The sequence below is a fragment of the Ovis canadensis genome, chromosome 3 (assembly GCF_042477335.2).
Source record: "Ovis canadensis isolate MfBH-ARS-UI-01 breed Bighorn chromosome 3, ARS-UI_OviCan_v2, whole genome shotgun sequence".
NCBI lineage: Eukaryota > Metazoa > Chordata > Mammalia > Artiodactyla > Bovidae > Ovis > Ovis canadensis.
This window is the reverse complement of record NC_091247.1, coordinates 12625776-12650645: the sequence shown is the minus strand read 5'-3', so window position 1 is coordinate 12650645 and position 24870 is coordinate 12625776. Positions and strand designations below refer to the sequence as shown.

At 43.5% G+C, this 24870-nt stretch overlaps 1 protein-coding gene across 13 annotated transcripts in view; it reads right to left on the bottom strand.

Annotated features, from left to right (window-relative positions):
• Positions 1 to 8200: 8200 nt before the first annotated feature.
• STRBP (spermatid perinuclear RNA binding protein) overlaps positions 8201 to 24870 on the bottom strand; it is a 167699-nt gene continuing 151029 nt past the window's right edge. For 8 of the 13 annotated variants that reach the window (XM_069582487.1, XM_069582493.1, XM_069582489.1 and 5 more), the window contains 5 exons: positions 22095 to 22229; positions 21747 to 21887; positions 18789 to 18912; positions 14553 to 14597; positions 11356 to 11994 (listed from right to left, as the gene is read on the bottom strand). In XM_069582487.1, the coding sequence (XP_069438588.1) occupies positions 11918 to 11994; positions 14553 to 14597; positions 18789 to 18912; positions 21747 to 21887; positions 22095 to 22229 (522 nt within the window). In that variant the 3' untranslated portion in view covers positions 11356 to 11917. Of the gene's footprint in view, positions 8640 to 11355; positions 11995 to 14552; positions 14598 to 18788; positions 18913 to 21746; positions 21888 to 22094; positions 22230 to 24870 lie in introns of those variants that run through there. The other 5 variants (XM_069582494.1, XM_069582496.1, XM_069582495.1 and 2 more) reach the window with 1 other exon arrangement.

Below are 24870 nucleotides of genomic sequence, written 5' to 3'. Positions count from 1 at the left end.
CTGCAGTCGTCCCTGGCGTCTGCGAGCCACCTGAGCAGCGACTGCTCCAGCCTGTGCATCCCTCCTCAGCAGTTCACAGGCTTCACCTCCCTCCCACTCCTGCATAAAGCTTTCTTGCCAGGTGACTCCATTCTGAAGCGAGCACTTTTCACCCTCGTACACTAAGGCCCTCAGCCAGCATTAGACCTGAGACAAGGTTTCCTTGATGTTGCCCTTTAAGGGACTTCTGAGTAGCAAGAGAGAAGCAGCACAAAGGTGGCAGACTTGGCCACGTCAAACACCAGGCCCCTAACGCCACTGGCGGTCAGAAAAGCCGTCTGGCTCACGGGCCTCCCTGTCCCACTCGAGTGCCAGCACAGTAAGCAAACCGGGTGAAAAGTCCAGATTGTGACAAGCCTAATCTTCCCCAAGCAGATCTTTCTAAAACATGCCTGAGCACCCCTCCACAGCACCCTTAGTTCACAAGTTTCTCTCTGGAGCTGGTTCACCGTGGCTTTCCCTTGCTTCAGTGACCACTCCCCAAACAGGACCCACCTGAGCTCCTTAAAACCTGAGGTCCTTCTGGGCAAGAGCTGCACACCTAACAGACGTGTGGGAAGGTGGATGGATCCAGGCAGCAGATGTGAGGAAACTTCCAGTCATGATCATGCCAGAGGGACTGGAAAGCAGGAACTGGAGCAGTGTGGCCCACAACTGGCTGTGCACTGCTCAGCCGCTCCAACGGCAGCACAGTGGCCACGACCACTGAACAGGCCACACAGCCTGAAAGATTCACCGACACCAGGCCCAAGGCTGCGCGTCCACGTTGTGACACATGGGAAGGCCCACTGGGCTGAACAGAGACTCCCAGACATCCCGAAGGCTTGATGGGCTGTGTCTCAGTGAACCTTGACCTCTAGGGCTCTGACAAGTGCTCAAGCCACCGCTGCCTCTTGCTCCTCAGCAGAGCTACAGAACTGCAGACGTGCAGAAGCACCACCCCCTCCCCACCAACTCCTCCGAGCTCCCTGCCCACCTGGGCGGAATGAGCCAGAGGTGGCAGAACAAAACAGGCCCAAAGCAGATTTACTAGTAATCTTAATAGTCCTGCCTTTTTCTCTTTAAAGCACTTGGAGAACAAGTGCGTACCTCCCCTGGCTAAAGACTTTTTTCTACAGATGCTGAATCCAAGGGACTCCACCTCTTGCCAGGTGAAGAGGCCAAAACATTACTTTAAAAAGCAGAAGCCCCTGGACCATACAGTACCTGCCACTCCCTTGATGGGCAAACTCGGGAGAGCTAGCTACAAACCTCTCCATCCATCACCAAAAAGCTTCCCAGAGACACAGGAGGGGCACGGGGCACCAGGCCCACCAGACTCCCACTTCCTGGCCCAGTGGAGGCAGTCCCTGCCACCCCCCATTCCTATTGGTCTCAGGCACCACCGTTGTCCATCACCTACTGCACAGGGGGCCCCAGTGCCCTTGCTGGGTGTGGGTTCCTGTGGTTCCCTGGTCCCACAGCCTCCAGCCCAACCCAGGCAAGGAGCCTGGATGTGAAGAAATGCCCTCCTTGCCTCTCAACCCCTGGCTGCCTCTCTCAGCCAGCCGCCATCCTTCACCAGCCTCTCCGTTCAGTCCGTCCTCATCCAGCTGTCCAAGCTGACCCTCCAGAGTCCTCTCACTGTCCTGGAGGATGGTTATCACTGAGGGCACAGCACCTTTCACAGAGTGGCTCCAAACTGCACACCCATGTGCCATTTCACCCTCCTAGCCCTCCCAGTTCCATCAACAAGCACTTCCACGCTGTCCCTTCTGCATACACCACACCGCCCTCCTCGACACCCGGCTGCCCCACCGGGCCCGTGGATGCCCATCTCTGCAGGAAGCCTCGGCTCCCTCCCTGGAGCCCCTCACTCTCCGAGTCCCTCAGTTCTCAGTCTGCACAGGCCTGGCTCTGCTCCTGGATGGAGTGGGAGTCCCTCTCGCAAGCATCCCCCCCGCTTCCTGGGCTCCTTGGTCAGGTTTCACCTTCTACTCGGCTAAGCTGAAAATCCTAACATTTTCTTCAGCTGCTCCTTCTGCTCCAGCACAGCGTGATTAGGAGGAGAAAGTGACAGGGGATGTTTCCAATATAGCCATGTGCCCAGGACGGGAGACGTGGTCCCCGGAGTGGCAGCAGTCTCATCAGCCTTCCGTGCTGACTACACTGAGCACTGGGCTCCACGTGGCCAGGAGACCAGGGCACTGTGGGCAAGAGGCCAGCGGTGTGGGCTGTCAATTTGCACAGAACACGGATGTGATCGATGACACTCCCAAGACCACTTCTCCCCTCCTGGGCACATGCATTTATTGGAAACACTCACTGCCACCTTAACTACCCGACTGGCTGTACTAGAACCACCTATCCCTTTCTGGAGCCACATAAGACAAGTAAATAGAAGCCGTCAGAATACCTGGCAGAGAGATCCACAGTATCTCCAAGTCTGCCCTTCACCAGCCTCTCTCTCTCGAGGTTCCTCCTCAGGGGCCACATTCCAGTTGATGTGGAAGGAGGGACTCCCCTCCAGGGTGATGGCACAGCCACCATACTTTCCATAAAGCTGCCTCCACAGATGTCAGAGAGCTGAGCAACTTCTGAGATCAGCTACAGGCTGGAAGGGCCCAGTGAGACCCTGGCCCCAGAACCCTGCAAAGGTGACTGAGGACGCCGCCTTCAGTTAGAGCAGCAGAGGCCTAGCCAGAAACAGGGCTGCAGACCACCAGACGTGGATGCAGCTCGACAGAGAAGCAGCACCTGTCAACAGCATGTCCCTTCCCCTCGCCCAGGCCTGGGGACCTCTCCGGTGGCAGTTACTGGTTTGCGCTCTATCACAGGGTTCTGTGACGGTACAAGAAGTTGGTCTGTGGAAATAGCGATGCAACTGAGAAGACGACGACGAGCAGGCCGCCCGGCCCAAGGATGGGTCGCCAGTGACCCTGCCCAGGAGCCAGCTGCCATGTCTGAGCAGCCAGAGAAGAAGGCATCTGGAGTCTGCCTGCCTTCTTTTCCCCTGGTGAGGAAGAGGAGCGAGTCAGGGAGAGCAAGGTTGTGTTTTGTCTCAAGCTACACAGGATACATTCCACAAGTCTGGAAGAAAGTAAGTAGGGTGAATGCATCATAAAGAGGAGAGGAAACTGTTGCCAAATGGTTTTGGAAAACTGGACAGGCAGCAGACTAGACTGCCACCACCAACCACTGGTGTGAGCACAGTGCTGTCGGAATGGGTGGCCTGGGCCGCTTACTAGCTATGTAATTTTGGGCATGTCGTTTTGTGTAAGCCTCTATTTCCTCATCTGTCAAAGGAGAGAACTACTAGATCCCACAGTTGTGGTGATGTTCAAATTTCCTCCCTAAGAAAAGGCTTCTGTGAACTCTAAAAACAGAAGAAATGGCATTGCTTCCATGTGGTCAAAAACTCACTTATTAGCAGCCACAATGTTTTGCCACAAATAAGCTGGCTGGTTTTCAGAGTCTCTTGGCTTCAGTTTTCTTGTCTGTGGAGGGGGAACCACATCCCTGCGCTGCTGCCGCTCTGAGCGGGACCATCAGGGCAGCGCATGGTGAGAGCCGGGAGAGGACGCTGCTGCTGCTGCACACACACGGGGGCCAGTCCTTCCACAGCTCAGGGACTCCGGCAGTCGGGGCTGACGAGAAGGTTCTTCTCCCTGACCCCCTCCAGGATTATGGCTCATGGCTCAAAAAAAGGCCAGCTGTCAAGGATGGCAGTAACTTGGGGTCAGGGAAGATTCTCTCCCTGAAGAGGATTCTGTATCCATCCCCACACACCCCCGGACCCTGAGCAGAGACCCAGCCGGCACTAACCTGCTGAGGCGCTAGTGAGGGGCCCACAGCCTCCCCTGAAGCCGAGTCCAGGGGCCACTCCAGGCCGACAGAATAGGCCACTGCCACCTGTCCCCACCCTCATCTCTGCCCAGCACTTGCCCAGGGCCACCTCTGCCCCAGTGAGCCACACCTCGCCAGCTCTCCTTCAGAGTCTGGCTCCGACACCCCCACCTTCAGTCTCAGGTCGGACAGCGTGAACTCAGAAAGCATTAGCTGAATGAAAACATACACCTCAATTTCTCACTAATATTCAAACAGAAAAACAAGCCTCAAATACAAAAGCTTCCTCTGTTTATACAGCCACACCTCAGCCTTCCAATCTATCTTTCCAGTTTGTTGATCTTTTCCAATCATTCTAAAAGAAAATAGCCCTATTTTCAGCCAGGATACTGGTCTAAAATGACCTCAAGTTAAAGCTTAGACTCCCAGCACAGATCCAAGGGTTGGCCTGAGCCTGTGAGCTCCAAAGACCCTATGACAGTGAGGCCCCTGGCTTGGCTTGTGTTCAGGCCCTGTAGAGGCTCCACATGGCCCTGCCTCGCTGCCCACACACCACCTTCCTGTCACCCAGCGTGCTTTCTGCAGAAAAAGGCACTGGCACTTAAAGCATCTGGGTTTCATGCTTGACTCTAGCCCTTCGCTCTGAGCGTCAGTCTTTTTCACCTGTAAGATATACCACTTTGAAGAGGGCTGAGAAGTAAGAAAAATGTCCAAGTGCCTGGCACACACAAGATACCAATTTTAGCATCTTTCCCCCTGCTCTTTCTTCCACCCACTGCTGCCCAGAGGCCCCCCAGATGAACTGACCTGAGGGCTACCAGTAACCACTTGGGACATTCAGCTAACATGTGAATGCAGAGACTGTTCTTCCATATGGCACAAAAGGATCAAGGGAGGAGAAACTGAAGCAAAGCCTAGAGAAACCAGGCCCCTAGGCAGGGCTAAGAGAACACCCTCCCGGCAGTGGCTCATTCCCTCACCTCCTTGGGGCCATAAGCAGCGAAAAGATGACTCAGGACCACATCTCCAGCTAAGAGACGCTAATCTGACTCTCAAGCAGCCCGGGCAGATGGTGGCAATCCCCATGCTACCCACCACCAGAGATAGCGGGGTTCTGCCAAGAAAGACCCTCCTGAGAAGGGCCAAGTAATTAAGGTGTTACCTACTGATTGGTTAAGACAAGATGAAAGAAACAAAACCCCGAGGCTTCCCACAGAGTGTATTAATGAGGCATGGATACCACTCAACAGCCACAGCAGTGGAGTGGGGTCACTTCTGCCAAGACATCACTTACACAAACATTTCTTGAATTTAAGAAAGACCTCCTGACTATACTGCAAATCCATCTTATTGGCCTAATTAGAAGTAACAGTTCTGTCGACACAGTTTTTGTAACCTCAGAGCATCACCAAACTCAGTCTGCATTCCCCACTCAGCTCACCTCCACCAGCAGAGAGGTGCGGCCACAACCTCCAGAGGCTCCCGAGGTTCAATGCAGATGTGTGTTAGCCAGAGACACAAAGATGCTCACCCTTTATTCAGTCCAGCCATCTATATCTATATATATATATATTTCTTTTTTCTGAAAAGCAACTTCCCAGCTGTGTCCAGACAGATAGATGGGTAGGTGGACAGACAGATGTGTAACAGGCAGAAGGGAGGCCTTATGTGGTGACAAGCACAGGGCTTTTAACGCCCGAAGTGTTGCAGGACACTGTAAAGAGAAGCTAGAATGCTGTTGAGAGCAGCATCTGCGCCACCGGCCTGCTAAGCCTGCCTCCCAGTCTCCTTTTTCTTTTCTGTGCTTTATGATAACTTAGCTTCTACCTGCCAAATAAATGGTGAGCTCTGAATGTCAGATTCTGGGGCTAACTGTAGTCACACAGTTTTTTCTTACTAATGCAAAGACAGGGAACTTGGAATCAGCTGGCTGACATTGTAAGCTGAACCCCTTTGAAGTTCCAAGCTCACCTAAATCCCAAAGCAAGTATTACAAACTCCTGGCAGCAGACTGTCCAATGATTGACTACCACACAAACACACAAGCATCTTTATCCAGCATGGATCTGCAGCCACATTCCATGCCACGTCTCACCAAGTGTTTGCTCTGTGTCTATCTGACCCTAAGATGCTAGAAGTCCTCTCTCAAAGCCAGGGAGCACCCCAAACCTGTGTACACGAAGCAACCCACACAGTCCCATCTGAGCAGACCACACACCTGCTTCTCCACTCCCTGTCAGCACAGCCTGGCCAACCACCGTAAAACAGTCAACATTTACTGAGCACTTCCTATGTACCAGGTACTATTCAAAGCACTCTGTGTATTAACTCATTTAATTCCCAGACCCTACAGGAATTTGCTGGAGGGAGAGGAATATACTCCAGAGTCCCACATGGTTTCTAGTCTCTATTTCTAGCTGTGCTGTAAAGCTTACATAACCTAATCTGCATTACAGTGCTATTTTAAAAAATCTCCAAAGATCACTGCCTCAAGCATCAATGGAAGCTGTTAGCTCTTACCTAAAATGATAATGTGGAAAAGGATATCTATTCTTACAACTAAGTCAACTTCAATCCTTGACTTAAAACAGACTTTCTGGAAGATGCTATCAGGAAAGGAAAGAACTTACATAAGAAGTACTAGCTCTGTAAATAACTGCTAGAGAGGAACACATCAAAACTGAACTCACCTCAGCGGTAGGCAGTTTCTTGGCTCTGCAGGTGGTTACTCATTTACCACCCATCTCCCTTCTCGGCCTCCCAGTAACACTGAGAAATCTCTGGTCACTGAGTGGCATGGCCTCAGATGGTTACAGAGAAAAGTCTGCATGCAACAGAAGCTTTCTTGTTCTGGGCAACCTCACAGGGACCACCCCCACCCCAGCACCACCACCAGGCAGGCAGTGGCATAGGCTGAATAGGAGTTACTTCAGGAGGCTGTTCGCAGAGCAGGCGGTTCTCAGATGAGGACTCTAGACTGCTAGAAATCTAACTTTTGGGGGAAAGGGGAGCAAATCTCCTTAGTTCACTCCTCTCTCTCACTACTAAAGATTTACCTTCCCCTGCAGTTATTAATGAAATCCAAGACAGGGAAATAATAATGAATGACTGAATGTAAGAGTAAAATTCCCCTCATCTGTCACTGAAAAATGCTTAGTGTTTAAATTAACCACTATTATTCTTTGCTACACTATAAAAACCGCTTTAAAAGGACTGGGCTATTTGTTATTCATTTCACTCATTTATGTGAATAGAGGTCCATGAACATAAACCAGAGTAGATTTCAGGCTCTCAAAACTGTCAGGGAAATATTTTAAATGAATCAGTTTCCAAATAACATCCATTTCAATGATATCAGAGGGCGCATATTATTAAATAATTTACAAATAAACTATTAACTAAGTTTATCATCTCCTGACACTGCTATGTGTTGTCTCCCAACCTAGGAGATTTATAGTCAGCCCAACTCCACCAAAAAGAAACCCCCCAACCTAAAAGGTTCCAGTGGGTGGAGCCTGTGTCACCAGAATCCAGAGAAGAACCTAGCACGTAAGGTGCTCTCGGTTGCTTGTTCAGGACTGGAATGTTCTTGGTACGAGTCACCTAGACCTCATACAACCTTTTATAGATGCCAAAGCCACATTCAACATACGTACAGATTCTGTATGGGAAAAAAGTTGTCCCAGCAACCTTCAAAGTTAGTACTAAAAAGAAAACTGCTACTTAGAGACAAATATAAAACATAAGCTTCATTTTAATCTATATATATATATATATATGTATATATCAAATACAACCTTAGCACAGAACATCTAATACAAATGAAATGCATTTATGGAATACACTAAATGAAGCAAATCCTTTTCAAAATATTTGGCCTAACCTTCATATTTTGTAAATGAACCCCATGATGGTGAATAGGTGGGAAATAAATCATCTATCTAACCTGGAAAAGATGGAATTCCTTACATCTGTTTGGTCTCTGCACACCAGGTATTTACTACTCTGAGTCTTGACATACTTGGTTCTGGAAATACTTAGTTTAACTCAGTCAATTATATATTTTTCCATAGTTACCTTACTATTTTGGTTTTTTCATTTTCTATTGCTTTTTTTTTATGGCTTCTTGCTGCTGTTGTATTAGGGCATACAACACAGATCAGAGATATTCCTTTCTCAGAGAACTCTCTGAGAAATTGGCACTTTGAGCCTCAGCTTCTGTTGCAGCTACACATAAATGGGTCCTGTGGCACTGCTACCAATCTTGCTGCTTACGAAATTCTAGCACTTTGGCTGAAAGAGTGCCCTGATGTTAAAATCTTCTTAGGTGAACACATCCCACCACCAAATTATTTTATTTAAACAGATAAGTGTGTGTAATTCGCATATATGTTATATCATAATTTCTATACACATACACACACTTAAAAGTGAAATGTCTCTTGAATAGAAATTACAAGGGTATTATTAAAAAACAAAATGCTGAAAATAACTATTTTACATTTAGATCATAAAACATTCGAAAGTAATGTGATGACAGAAGACCCAGGAGATCAAATGCATCATATATGATTGTCATATATGCATGTTGTGTCCATTGGTTTTTAACTTTCTCTTTAATCAGAAAATAAAAGCGCTTACCTTTGTATACTGAGACCACAGCTTACAGTCACTATATCTCAGCCTATTTTATACAAGTGATATGGCTACGAAGGTCCGAGGAGAACGAGAATAAAGTGAGATAAACGTGCTGAAAACTGCTTAAAAGTATTAACCTGAAATACACAGAGGGTCCAACACCAGTTTTAAAAATACATTAACGAGGTATTTCCAGCTCTTCAATTAATAACGGTGACTGACTGATTCATGATTTTCAAACATTTCACCCAAATTTTAAAAAAGAAGAAAAGGCTAATACCAGCAAAATCTATCAGTGGTTTGTTCCCCAGGTTAACAATTTGAGAGCCTACAAACGACTCAAGGAGCCCTCGCGCCCCCGCACCATGCACTGCATCTAGTCAGCGTGAGGTATGTCGGGAATCTCCTGGACCAATTACCTTGCACAAGACATGGGGGACACCCACAGCCTCAAGAAACACGGCTGCAGGCCACCTCCCTGGCTGGGTGCCAGCCCCCATGCAAAGAAATATGGCTTCAAGGAGGACCCCTGTCTCTGGGGAATCATAATAGCGCTAACTGACACAGTCAGGGATGCGACTATTCAGCTCATGTGCTGAAAGTTTAAAACCTGTCACAAGATAGCACAGCTCAGACACTAACTCTAAGTTCTGCATTGGTCTGTAGACTCCCTGACAAAAGACTAGGCTAGGAGGGGTTAAGTATATCCAGGTATTGCTAGGTTTCCAAAGGAAAAGTTTTCAAACAGACACCGTGGCTTTGCATAAAGTATTGCTCTTCTTTAAAATGCTCAGTCACTGCTTTCCAAAAGGAGGTGTCAAGAGTGCTGTGTCTGAAAGCTGGAAAGCCTCAGGGGGTCACATTGCTCTTATGATCAAGACATAGAAATTGCCATTTCAAGCCAGACAACCTGATGGTTCTAGAAGTCAGAGAAGAAATCTTGAGGGCCCAAGTGAATAATAAATGGTGCGACGCTCAGAGGCTGGCAATAGGGGCTGTCAATGAAAAAACCACCTACAGTGGAGAAAAGAGCAGAGAAGCAAAACTTGGTGTTAATGTCACAGAATTTGGTGAAGCCAAAAGCTTCATTTATATTTCTCTGCTCTTTCAGCTGTAAGTGGAATTTTCATTACAAAATGAAGGGGTGGGAAGGGCAAAGGGGGGTGGGGGTGGGGGGAGGACACTTAATCCATTACAAAATTTAAACAGTTCAACTTGCATGGTTACCACTTCTAACAAAGGACTGACAGCTCGATTATTTTAAGTAAAGCAGAGAAATGTCAAAGTTTGCAGCAACTGGGTAGGTTTACAAAACATGGTTAGTAACTTCCAACAAACAACAAATTAAAAAAAAAAAAAAAAAGACTTGGTAGAAACCATTTGAAATGACTGCCATCATGGTGGAAAAGAGCACAGCTCCCTTTGCACCGTTACAGAGGGGTTGAGTTGTGTTACAAGCCAGCTACTTTGAAAGAATTTTCTAAAGAGAAATCTCCAGAGAGATTCCAACTTGGAATGCAAATTTGACAATCAATTTCAAATAACAATACAGCTGCAGCTGCCAATTAATAGTATTCCGTAAACAAAGAGGGCTGTTGTAAATAATTAAGAAAAACTGGACACTACCAGCCATGCTTTTTCTTCTCAGTGATGGCTCTGTTTCATCCATAGGTCAGCAAAACAAATCAATGAAACATGAGAACTCCCAGCAGAGATGGGCCCTCTAGTGTAGGTCTAGCCACTAATGCACAGGATGAGAATGTAAGTTCACAGCTACTTCCGCAAGTGATGAGGTTTTATTAAAGTATCACCCACCACTGATACAGACAAAAGGTCAAGGAGCTGAAGGAACAGACAAGCTGTGATGTAAAAATCACGTATGTGATTAAGTAACACTAACATTTATTTTCAACTGCCTCTTTCATGCTTGTTTAGTGGTCCCAGAGAAACTGGGTACATAAATTTGCCATATTTTGAAGCCCACTCTCAGCGATAAGCACTATTCAGCTCCAAAAGACAGAAATGAAGAAAGAAGAGGAAAGCTAATTCAAACTAAAAATGGACAATTTTAAGACACAGCAACTTGTAGATATCAACACAGGACCACAATGTTGCCTTCATGGGGGTGAGTACCTTAATGAGACCATTACCTTCTAGTAACATCATAGGCTTCCAAAGGAGGTGAGAATGCAAGTGGAAGACTTAGGTCTGCACCCTTTACAGCACAGCACAATGTTACCAACTGATCATTTTTCACCAGCTTAATCAGGTGTCTTAAAAATAAATGCTGACCCATGGCTGAAACCTGTCACTTTTCACAGCAGCACTCAACAAGAACTGGGACAATCGAAGAGCAAGTTTTTATGGGGACCCTGTTGCTGCTTTAGATTCTGATTAATTGAAGAGGATAAGAGACCCTTCAATGAATTCCAGAAAAATCGCTAATCTTCTATCTACGTGAAAAAAGCCAGGGAGTGAACACAGTATCTTACAGAGTGAAGAAGGCCACAAGAACGAGAGGGTCATTGATGGATTAATTTATTATTTTTTAAAACTTGGAAATTCGGAAACTAAAATAATCACATTCCTCCTTCCCCATCTCTGGGTAGTGCCATCATTTTAATAAGCCATTGTCGGATAACAGAATAAACCTTTATCAGAGGGATGCCCTTGTACAGCAGGAGTACAAAGGGCTTACAAAGTAAATAGACGGGCTCAAACTAACAATCGTCTTTGCTTTGTTTTATCAGTTTACTTACAAATGAATGGGTTTCTAGGGCTAAGTTATTATTAGTTTTCAATTCTTTATAATTTGATACCAAAACATATCAAAAATAATAAGCTAAAACAATATTCAAACCCATATTTTATTGGCTTTAATTACACACTTCAGTATTTACAAAGTTAAAGTTTAAATGAAAAGTCTCTATTGTATTAAAAAAAAATAACTACAGCCCGAATTAAAGTGCCCTGGGGCAAATACAGATCAATCAGCTAAGCGTCAGTGACTGCGTCAGGAACCAGGCAGTACTCTGTGTTACAACAAAGCAGTTTATTTGTGATCAGTGTTTGAGACTCTATACATCCTGCACAAATTTAATTTTACATAATCTGATATTCCTCTTAAAACTTAAACTTTGAACTGCTAGACTTATTTCCCTAGAACAGAAGGGCTGGTATAAGTTATTTTCCGGAAATGAGGTACCGTTTCACAGAACTAGTTTCTTTTTTGTTTGTTTTCAAGTTTTAGAGAACTAAATTTGCATTTGTTAAAATCAAAAAGTAGGAAAAGATGTTCTTTACAAATAATTTTGATCAAGTATGTGTTCAAAGAAAGCAGGATAAAAAGGCTTTTTCGCTAACATTCTGTATGTACTGGGTTGTTGTTGGAATAGGAATTAGCTTCTGTCATTTGCTAAAAGAATGAGTAGTGGGGAACAGGATATGTTGGGAATTTCATAACGGGTAACAGAACCATTCTCTTGGGTAAACCTACAGAGAAAAGAAACGGAGAGGACTCCAAATAAGTTTAATAATCCAATAAAAATTTCAGGTTAAAAAAAAAAGAATCTTACAGAGATTATCATTAACCTTTTCCAGATTAGTCAGTCAACATGTACCATTATGAAAGAGGCCCACTAACTTTGAAATTACTCTTAATAGTGTGACAATATTTTCCACTCAAAATTAAGATGGCTATATCACAGGAAGAATGATATCTAAAAAGGGATTTCATTTGAGTGAGCTGCCATCAATTATAAAGCTCAAAAGCAATGCCATTGATTGATATTCTAAAGTGACTCTCAATTTGGCACATCACATATTACAGGAGAAACAGGGATTGTCAAGATTCAAACACAGCTATCTGTGCAGGCCTCAGCTCCCCAGAAAGACAGTTGCAACTGGACTTGTGACCAGGTATTTATCTTAATGGCTACTGCCAATATTGGCATGGCAAATCTGGAATGATTAATTGCTTTCTAAATTTTGTAATTAATGAGTTCTTGTGGCCTCACAAACTTCTGCATACTCAAGCATGATTTGAAATCTGCTCCTTGTTTCTGTTCTAATGTTTAACCTATGGAGAAATCACAAAGCAGCAACAGCAGGTATCTGAGAGCACCAGATGATCAGAGGGAAACTACCCCACATGCAACAGCTTTACGAAGGCCAGAGACATGTTTACCTTACAGCCAAAATCAAGCATCGTTTTAGTAGGCTGGCATCACAGTAACACTTAAAAACCGTATCTTTTATGTGAAAAATGGGGGCATTAAATTTCACCAGCTTTGGAAGTCAGTTATATGACACATGGAAGAGAGAAGCCTTCTGAAGAGCGGGCTCGGAGTCCGCAGGGTGGAAGTTTAATGTTAGAGGAAAGGGAAGAACGAGAGAGAAATTAAAAAGATTGAGGAAAAACATGAATGTACCTTAGAGCCTAGATATGTAAGTGTTTTAAAGGAAAAAAGCTCTTGCAAACCTACACTAAAGAACATGGATCTTACTATGTCTACAAGAAAGGCACCGACTTAAGGACCTGCCCTAGAAGGCAGATGCTTTGGCTTTCATACAAGACATATCACAATGAGTCCAGTGAGTCAAAATGTATTTGGATAAACTGACCAGACCTAATTCACAGAAAGGAGAGGTGGTCGAGAGATGCAGAAGTTGGCTGAATGGTAAAAGCAAATGGCCAAATCAAAAGAAGCTAGAGAGTTTGAATTTAAAATAAATTCTAAAAGACAGCATATTCCTGAATGAGCCCCCAGTTCCTAACCCCCTCCCCGTATCTAAGAATAAGCAGAATACGGGGAGCCCCTGGCCATAGCTGAGTATGCCAATGGAGACAGGCAGGTAAGGCTGAAACTCCAGACTCTGTTCTCAACCTTAGAGAAAACCTACCCCAAATGTCAGTCTTCCAGCTTCCCCACATCTTCCAGGTTGTAAATGATCTATCTTAATGGGGAAAGTGCTCAAATTGTTCACTTTCTACTTATTTCTATAGTTATGAAATCAAATGAAGCTTCAATTTAGCAGTGTCTTAAAGACCCATAATTTCCATCTATGGGAGAGCTGATGTATGAAGAAAAAAAGCACAAGGAAAGGCCTGAGGCTCGTGTGAAGGACTACCACCACAAGTAGCAACACAGGCAAGGTCCTTCTCCTCCGTGTGCACGCATGCCCAGCCTAGGGTCCCACTGGGGCACACGCACTCATGTGTACACGCATGCTCTCACACACTCACGTAGGCACACACGCACTGGTGCTCTTTTTGCTCTAAGTGACAAACATTCTGCAGATGGCTGATTCTATACCATGTAGCACCCAAGATAGGAAAAATGTCTAAGAGAGCATATCACTGACTCCAAACCTACTGCCTCCATTGCCACATAAACCTCATTCAAAAGTTATCCAAAGGGCCACTGAGGTTCATTTCTGCATTTGCCTTTATTTTTATTTTTGAAGGGAGAAGAGATATTCCTATGATTTTCTCACATGTACTACACAGACTTTCTGCAGTAAGAACTTCGGTAACACTGCTGTGGATAACCCTGCATCACTCTCTGGGACCTGTTCCCTTCACCTCCACAGCAAAATTCACAACAAAGCATAACACTGCCAATGTGAAGTGAGTACGTCCTATCCCTAACTCAAATCACCTGCAGTTCATACAGTTTCTAACCAGAAACTTAAACGTGGCTCTGTAACTGGCAGGCAGCCAAGCTAGGAACTGGGTATGGCCCTTCAGTAGCCTTTGAATGGAGTGTAAGTTGGCTGTAAGAAGAACTACTTAGAATATTTAATTTCAATATGGTCAGAAACAGGCAATTAGAACAAGCAGTCCTTCAATCAGGCAAAGCAGAGAAGAGCAACTCCAACCAAACCAAGAACCACAAGGTTGTGGCATTTTCAAAGGGAATTTAAGTTGGGTCACTAGAATGAGTAGGTCTGAGATCCTCCAAGTCATTTAAAGAAACCCTAGATACAAACTGTGCTTTGGATTGCTGTGCAGAGGCTAAGAGGAGAAATCAGTAAGACAGTGTACATACCATAGGCAGGGGCAGCTGTGCTGTAGCCATAGGGTGTTCCATAGCCTGGTGCAAAGAAGGAGAAAGCAGGTCAGTCAGGACAAAGGGCAGTCAGCACTGGCCCGATTCACAAGGAACGTCGGGCCCGGCACCTTGGACCCTGCCTGAGGACTTCTTCCAGGTGTGGCTGAACAAGAAGCCTTCCCAGGATGGCCCTAGTCCACCAATTCCTCCATGCCTAAGCAGACTGGAAGCTTTTCATTATGGCCCACTAGATACAGACTACACTTACTTCTCACTGCACTTACCACATTACATTGTAATTGTCAATTCTACCTGCATTCCCCACTAGAATGGCAGAGACTCAAGTCTTATACATCTTTGTATCACTGGAACCTAGCAGAATGGCATGTAGTAACCACTCACTAAACATAATTCGTTCAACAAAACTATACTCAGAACCACTCAAATTACCAATTTCTCAAAGTTGGATAATAGAAATTTCCAAGTCTTTTTTTCAGAAAAAAGTAACAGAACAGACTAAAGCCTCAAATGCCAGTAAAGAGGCACACACATCAGGCTGCAGGCTTGAGGCCAAGCTCCATGCCTTGCTTATATCCCAATTCTGGGCCCCAGCACAGGGTCTCTCAATAAATGTTGCTAAAATTGACATTAGCATCTGGTGCCTATGAAAAAGGCTCATACTGTCAATATAAAACTTGTACAAAGAACACTTTTTGAAACAATTAGTTCTACCACTAGTTTCTTATATGTCCTTAGATATCTAACTTTTGAGCTGCCACTTTCATCTATAAAATGGGAAACCCTCCAAGCTACTTTATAGTTTTATAGGGATTAGAAATAGTATGTTAACAGAAATAATCTTTAACCTTTTAGTAAAATGACTTTAAAACATATAAATATTGAAACACTTGGGTAAATCTCTAGGAAAACCAGAATAAGGGCACAAAATCTACACAGGCCCTTCACATTGTACCCAAAACAAATCCAGCCTTTTTACCCAACAGCCCCTTTTCCTACAATCATTTCTGCTGCTAACATAATTTTTTTTTCCATCTTCTTTAGCTGGCCAACTGCAACTCATCCTTTAGGAATCACCTCCTCTGTGAAGTCCCCTAGGCTTGCGGTTCACTTGGCCCACCCCATATCATCGCTTGTTTTGTATTTCACGGTGCTTTCTAAAGTGTCTGTTCCTATCCCAAGTGACCCCAAGCATTCCCTGGGGCAGACGCTAAATCTTAAGTCATCTTTGAATGCTCAGGTCCAAATCTCTTGAGACAAAATATTCAAACACATGTTGAAAAAAAAAAGTAAACTGCTTTTGGGGACTAATTGAAACATTTTTATAAGAGATAAAATTTTTCACTTTTTAGTCTACACTTAAGTCATAAACCTAGGGGCTGTACAACTGAGTCTTTAGTGCTCACTACATCATATATTTCAAGAGGACAAAAGACAGCTGAAATAAGCAGTAGGAAATGAACAGTAGGAAAAGTATCAGAAGCCAAAAAAGAAGTTAATGCTTAAAAAAGAATGTTATATATCAAATTTATTCCAGGAAAAGGCAGTTGGTTGACAAAGGTTATAGTTTCAAAGGCTTTACTAAAACCTCCTTAAAGAAAGAAACTAGAACTGCTGAGCTGGCCAGTAGTTGTACCCCAATACAGACCACTGGCTTCTAATCCTGACTTCCCATCCTACTAAGCAAGGTGACTTTGAATTGCACGCACTGTTTAATATTTACCCTCTCTGAGCCTCAGTCTTCTGAAGAAACTGACAGCAGAGGAATGCATTTAAAAACATATGTAAAAATACTACAGTCCCTGCTGCAAGGAATACACTCTGCAAAAGGCATATAACCTATTCATAATCTAATCTGACCTCATCTGAATGTTCGCTAGGCTATAAAAGAACTTCCTTTTGAAAGCCTTCAGGAGACAGGCCTTTCGCAGAGGTCAGGGCAATGATGTAGAGAGAAATTACTAGGATTCCCTCCACTAGCAGATGGTGGCTGGCCACCTGAGTGAGAACATCCCATGACCCAGTAGCTGGACACACCTGGACAAGCACACCACCAAAGGCAAGACAGTTCACCTCAAACTGCCTACTACTGTTTAATGAAAGCTGCTTCCTTTAACAAGACATTAAACAAGGCAAAAAAAAAAAAATTTTAATTTCCATAGAATAGTGAGATGTACAGAAAAAGGTCCTAATTTTGGACACACAAACTGTATCAAACTGTAACCATCCTCCTTCCTCCCCTGGTCCCACTGCCACTGGTTTTTCAGCCTCTGTCTCTTTCAATGGCACCACCTCCAACCTACCTCCTCCAGCAGAAGATCCTGGAGGGACACTTGAAATCTCACTCTGTTTCATTCTCCACAATAAACCAATCAATTGCTTCTCAAGTTGTTCCATCTGCTCACTTCCTGACACCCATCTACTTCCCTACATCCATAGGATGTGCCTCCACTGCCTCCTATCTGGGCTCTGAGTTTACAAAAACCTTCTACTGTGTCTTGGCATGCCAACTTCTGCCCTACAAGTCATTCTTCATACAACAGAGGGTGATTTTTACAAACAAAGTCTGATCTCGTCACTTCTCTTAGAACCCTTCACGACTTCCCACTGCACTTAGGTTCTAAGACCAAAACCCAAACCAAGAAAGACCTCCAGGACTGGGACTGAACATCCAGCTTCAGCTCAAATCCACCCTAGCCCTCCCTGGGCTCTCCACACTACAGACTGGTCTCATCCTCATTCTTCAAATGAGCTAAGTGCCCTCCCACCAGCATCGCAGGGCGCTGACGTGCTGCTCCCTCTGCAGGCAGCGCTCTTGGGCCTGAATCCGCTCTAACTCCTACTCATTCTTCAAAGCTCAGTTCAAGTGTCACGTCTTCAGGAAAACCTTCGAGTCCCCAACAGACTAGACCAGGTTTCCCTGTCACGTTCCCTCACAACACTGTGCCTTTCTCCTTTATCACAGCAGCTCGGTCAGTCGTGAGCATTCCATTAGTATATCTCACCTTTATGCCAAACACTTCAGGAGAACAAAATGCCATGCCTGCTCTGTGTCAGAGCCGGCACACAATATTTGAATGAGAGAGTACATTCTTTATATGACACATTTTTGAGCTACGCCCCTAGTGGGATCAACTTCTAGAAGCTTAACTCCAAAGCCACATTATACACAAAACTTCCCAAAAAGCCTACTCTAATTCTTTCTTGGGGTGGCAGGGGTGGGGGGGGCAGTGAGGGGGGTAATAACCCAGAATCTAAGTGAACCTCTTATGATTGTCACACAGTTACGCAAAAAATAATGACAAGACCCAATCTTTACGACAATTTATCTGATCAACAACTGCAAGAGGTTTACTTGTTAAGTTCAAAGTTCCATGTTTGCAAGATTACAGGAATTTTAACTCCAACGAGACAGCTGTACAGCTACTGCTAAAATGATATAAAGATTGGAACAGAAGACAGAAAGAAGGCTTCTTTCCCCATCTTCCTCAAGCCATGCTGTGAAATGGAAAGAATACCAACTTTGGAACTAGAAACTCATTACATTCAGATCTCTGCTCTGCTGTTTACAAGATGTCTCACACTGAGCTCACTGCCTTACCTCCCTAAACTTTAGTTTTTCCTCATCTGGAAAAAAACAGAAATAATTTCTACTTGAGGAAACACTGTGAAGACTAAAATCATTTATATGCAAGTATCTACTGTTTACTCAGCACTGAATAAGAAAGCTCCCCCTTTCCTTTTTATGTAATTCTCCAGCCCTCCATGATTCACCAGACACTGAGTTAAAGAAATGCTAACACGGTCAGGCTTCACCTCAATTGAGCAGCCTCTTACCAATACAAAGGCTTTTCTCACCTGCGATACCCAACCTGTCATCTGTGTCCCTAATGAATACACCCTGCTCGGTATCCAAACTCCCCAGTGTGTGGAATATCTCTGAGCTTTCTCATTGTCAAAATATGTCCCCTCCACCAAGTGCAATATTCTTCGTCTGTCACCTCCCTCCAAAAGGCCTCTAGTCATTCAGCAGATTCCAGGAGAAAACCTAGTAACATTCTACAGACTCTCTACTTTCAAATTTCAGTGCACAAGCATCCTATACCTATATTATGTTTCCAGAAACCCTGTGTAACCCTGGAAAATAAAGGAGACACTATTCTTGGAAACTGTGGCACAGAAAAGGAGGCAGACATCTCTCAGGTTGTACTATACCTGGAGCTATGTAGCCGGGAGCAGCTGTGGCCCCAACAAAAGCCCCCCTTGTTAGAGTTCCTCTTCCTCTGCCCCGAACAGCTTGGACTGCTGCGGACACAGCTGTATTCACAACACCCTTTGCCTGTTAAAAATAACACATTTCATTACTGAGAGAAATAAGATCATCTCATCAACCCTGTAACGTATATAACCTCTATGCGAAACTTGAGCCTGTACATGGCACAATCCATCTAAAGCTCTGATGACTTCAGCTTATCATCTGTAAAATGAAAATGACATATTACAGAGTTGGTCCAGAAAATATGCTGGCATACAGAAGTATGCTGGGCTTCCCTGGTGACTCAAACAGTAAAGAATCTGCCTGCAGGAAACCGAGGTTCGATCCCTGGCTCAGGAAGCTCCCCTGGAGAAGGAAATGGCAATCCACTCCAGTATTCTTGCCTGGAGAATCCCATGGACAGAGGGTCGTGGAGGGCTGTAGTCCATGGGGTTGCAGAGTTGGACACGACTGAGCGACTAACACACACACAGAGAAGTATGCAGATAAAGTGTTCTTTTCACTTGAAGTTTATCCAGAAACAGTTCATTTTCTACACACTTTCAGCAGACACATTACAGACACCTGATATCTAGGTTCAAAATCCGCTGAATTCTCTTCCAACAAACAAAAAAACACAGCAAATGTCCTACAATTAGCTATGAACCTGAGTCAGGTTTAAAAAGAAAGAGGTGGGGAAGATTAAGACAGGAAGACCAAAGATGTGGATGCCAGCCCCTGCTCCAAGTAGCTGAGACCTCAGGAAGCAGATTCCTCTGGCAGCAGGGGTGGGGGCTGCAGGGTGGGATTATGGGTGTGTGTGTGGGTATGGGGGTGTGTGTGTGTATCACCTCTGAAGTCCCTTCTTGCTCTAAAATGCCACAGGACTCTGGTAAAAGTCACAGAATCTCTATGGCAGTCTCTCTGCTAATTGTAAAATGGGGATTATGACATCTACTTTGTTTTCCTTACTGAAGAGTAGAAAGAGCAACTGAGAAAACAGATATAAAACTGAAAAGTAGGCAAGGAGTAACAGTATACAGGAATGCAAAACCATTCCTTTCGGAAACTGAAATTTTAAGAAATAAGAAAACATCTAGATTTAAATTAAATATTATGTTTACTTTTTAATATAATAATGCAACAAAAACTCAAGCTCAGGAAACTTTAGGATCTAGTAACATTCTCTGCTATAACCAATCTTCAGGGAAGGAGGTTCAGAGTCTCAAAAGCATTGCAGAGCAAGTCAGCAGCACTACACACAGTTTAAACAGTCAGTGCATATACACGTTTATGTCTCATTGAAAAATCCCCAGCTTTTTTCCTCCTAGGACAGCCTCTATCGCTAGTATGACTGAGTAGAAGACAGCTTCCAGGTCAAATGCATCATGAACAGAGAATAGCCATCTTCCCTTCTGGCTGAGAAAAAAAATCCAACCCACAAATCCAAAATAAGACTGCTTCTTGGCTGTCAAGCACATTGAACACATGAGTTTTATATCTTCTAGTATGGAAAATTTCTAAAAATGAGTGAACTTCATGCAGACTTTTTTTTTAAACACAGCTTAGTCAAATGCAGTCAGGAATTAGCAATCTGGCGGCAGCACAGTGACTCCACACAAATCAAACTCCTGTCTCCTAGAACCAAACCTAACTACCTAATAAGTTATCTGCACACAGGCTTTATAAACACTAAAATTAACTGACCATATACAAGATGTATGCACAAGAAAAACACACCAAAACAAACAAGGTCACAATTATCTTTCTACTAATTTAGAACATCTTATAAAAGATTTTAGAAAAAGAAAATCCATTTATCCTTTCTCTACACATGTACCAATACAACTTAAATGCTTTATTTGTATTTCATCTCAGTAACAGTTTTCTTTGTTTATATTTTGAATTCTAGAATATAAGCAGTGTTTATTAAATACAAAAAATGTAAATGAACACAAAACATATTTCTAAGATGGATATCATATACAATGGGAGCATGACCACAGTCTTTGGAACAAGAAGAATCAGGTTTCAAAGGGAACCTTTACTGTCAGCTGTGTTACTACAAGCAGTGTCAATGCGTCCAAAGTGTTCTACTGTGATCTATTCTACTCTGTTAACAATGGACTCTGCATATGCATATTTAACACAGAATCTTAATCTATGCTTCCTTCTATTGGTCTAAAGATTTTTACTTGACTTTTCCCTATCACTTTTCCTATCAATATATTCAGGTATTATTATACCAGTATTTTCCACCAGAGAGAAAATGTGTCTTATAGTTAGTTACATGTCTCTTTTCCCCTCACAATCATGCACATGGTGTATGTCTAGAAAATATTTTTGAATATGTAAATGAATGCATGGGAGAAACTGTTATTCAAAAGCATGCAATTAGGAAGCCATCTTTTCTTACTGCGATCCTTGCTACAATCCTGGGCCTTCTGCAGCTCTGACATTTCCAGGGTCAGTAATGAACAAAAGCAACACAGGGTCAATTTCTACTGTGCTACCCTCAAAGAAACCCCAAACTAAACAATGTAAAAGGACAAAACTGGAAAGGAAATAGAAGAACAACTGCAGGATGGGATGAGAATAAGCCCAACACTCTCGGCAGCTTCCCTAAACAAACACAGCATCTCATTAGAGTCCCAGCCCTTCAACACTGCTTCAAGAGGACTTGAAGCCCCTAATATTTAAAGCCAACCATCTCGTTTTAACATAGGATTTGCCTGAAAGACCACAAAACAGGGGACCAGTAATCATATTTCTATTATGCATGATCAACCCAACAGAAAAAGTTGCCAAGTCCAAGCAAGAAAAATAAATAACTTCAGAAAAATCTCAAGTGGCACAAAGATATGAAAGGAGATTTCACTCCGGTGGCATCTTTCTAAGGTTTAATGCTTAACTCATACCTGAGGGATAATCTTCTTTTTCTTATTATTTGCTGCATTGGGTCCAGAAAACAGTTTCTCCAGGGCAGCTAAAGCTGCACTTGCCTTTGCCACTTTCTTATTTGGACCTGCACCTCTGAATTTTTGTCCATCCACTTCTACCTAAAATCAAGAACAACACTCTGCAGTTATCCCATGCAATTCCTCTGTGTAGTTTTAATTTAAATGTATCATAACACAGAAAACAAAAACACCAAGTCAAAAAGTGCCATAAGAACTGACTGAGTCTAAGTCTTTTTTTAAAAGCAAGCTCAGAACAACCTATGACTTTGAGGGGAAAAATAAGGTTGCCTGTATCTAGGTACATACCTCCATCACAAAACGTTTGTCATGGCTTCCACCAGTCTCCGAGATGAGTTCATACTTGAGACCTCTTCTTTTTTCATTGAGCTCCATGACAGGATTTTTGCCACTTGCTGTGAGAATAGGGCCCTGAGTTCTTACCTAAAAGGAGGTTCAACCAAGGAAGATTTTAAAGTACTAGATTTCTTATTAATACAAGTATACTATATCTCTACTGAAAAAGAGGCTCAAAAATTATACTTTAAAGCATTTGGGAGCTAGGATGCATGATTACTTCTACATATGAATGACAAAACATCTCTAAAGGGACAGAAATCCTACATACAGTGAGCACTGTAGGAAGCCATCTCGCCAGCCTGTCATGGAAGCAAGGAGGTCTCCACAAAGCAGGATGCTAGAGCAGTGGAGCCTGGCCATTACCTGACACTCCAGGGTCTGATCTAGTGTGTTCAAGATCTAAGAACAAAACTATAAATGACTAACAATGTAAGCAGAAGAGTAAAGATTCACATTCAATGTTTTTTACCTTTAGGATTAGGCTTAAACAGCTCTCAATTTGGGAGATGGAAAGAAAATGTGCCTATACACCTCTTAGTCTCTAAAGAGATTCGAGGGAACCAACAGTAAAAACAGCAGGCTACAGACTTATGAATTCAGAAATTAAAAAATAAAAGCAGTCATTCCCTGCCCTCAAGGATCTAGAGTACAGTGGGAGGGACTGATCTAATCACTATGAAATAATGAACACTCAATGGCATTCCACTCCAGTACTCTTGCAGGGAAAATCCCATGGACAGAGGAGCCTGGTGGGCTACAGTCCATGGGGTCGCTAAGAGTCGGACACGACTGAGCGACATCACTTTCACTTTTCACTTTCATGCATTGGAAAAGGAAATGGCAACCCACTCCAGTGTTCTTGCCTGGAGAATCCCAGGGACGGGGGAGCCTGGTGGGCTGCCATCTGTGGGGTTGCACAGAGTCGGACACAACTGAAGTGACTTAACAATAGAGTAGGTGCATGTTATGGAAACACAGTACAAGTAATCATTTTCTAGGGCAAACAGCATAGCTTTCCTAGAAGTGAAAGTGAAGTCGCTCAGTCGTGTCCGACTCTTTGCGACCCCGTGGACTGTAGCCTACCAGGCTCCTCTGTCCATGAGATTCTCCAGGCAAGAGTACTGGAGTGGGTTGCCATTTCCTTCTCCAGGGGATCTTCCTGACTCAGGGATCGAAGCCAGGTCTCCTGCATTGGAGTCAGACGCTTTAACCTCTGAGCCACCAGGGAAGCCCAGGAGTGACATACAAAACTGATCTTAAAAGCAGTACCAGACTATGGTAAGGAGGAAACATAGAAGGGCATTCTGGACAGAAGAAACAGCCATGCAGAAGCCCAAGAGAAGGAAAGAATGTTTCGGAAATGTAAATAAATTCTATTTGGCTATATTAAGGGAGTGAGGAGACAAAAGCAGAACCAGATTAGGAACACCCTTGATGTAGCCAAGCCATAAAGGACTTCAAATGTCATGCAAATGAGCTTCAACCTTTTTATGGACACCAGGGAGCCACTGGAGGATTTAAATCTGAAAAGCAGAGCCATTACTTTGCTGACAAAGGTCCGTATAGTCAAAGCTATGAGTTGGTTCATTTTCATATGCACCGTACTATCAACCACAGTACCAAGTACAGAATAGATGATAAGTAAGTCTGTATTTACTAATAAATCCCTTTATCTTAAACTAATCCTCTTGCTATATCAATGAGATGTCTTTTTCTGATTTTATATTTGCCCATCTTTAATACAGTGGACAATAATGACAAATCTAGACAGTGTATTAAAAAGCAGAGACATCCCTTTGCCCACAAGTCACATACAGTATAGTTTATGGTTTTTCCAGTAGTCACGTATGGACGTGAGAGCTGGACCATAAAGAAGGCTGAGCATCAAAGAATTGATGCTTTCAAACTATGGTGTTGGAGAGGACTCTTGAGAGTCCGTTGGACAGCAAGGAGATCAAACTAATCAATCCTAAAGGAAATCAATCCTGAATATTCATTGGAAGGACTGATGCTGAGGCTGAAAACCAATACTTTGGCCATCTGATGCGAAGAGCCAACTCACTGGAAAAGACATTGATGCTGGGAATGATAGAAGACAGGAGGAGAAGGGGATGACAGAAGATGAAATGGTTGGACGGCATCACCTACTCGACGTATATGAGTCTGAGCAAGCTCTGGAAGATGGTGAAGGACAGGGAAGCCTGGCATACTGCAGTCTATGGGGTCTCAAAGAGAAAAATCATGATTAAATTAGAAAACAACTCTAGAGGTAGTAGAAAGAATTGACACAAAGATAAACCAGCAGTGAGGAAGAGAAGTAATTCATGTAAGAGTGCAAAGGTTAGGACTGAAAATAAATCACAAAATACCACATAACTACAATTTTAGAAAGACCCAATGATTGAGCACTTTTTGAGGTTAGAGATCATGTCTATAATTCTGCCACAGTAACTGCTCAAGAAATGGTGAACAACAAGTATATATAATAGGACTTTAATATATATAAACCTAATGGACAGCAAGATTCTCTTAAAATACTCTATGCTGATTTAATAAGTAGTTGATATTATCAAAGTGGAACACTGGACAATTTTAAAAGATAATATTAATAAACATTCCTGGATCATTTTGTTAAAAACATCATTTCTTGAAGAATTTTTAACAATCTACATTTTTTTAAGTTTCAAGGCAAATTTCCGGTCTCCGTCTTTTAAAGGTAATGAGT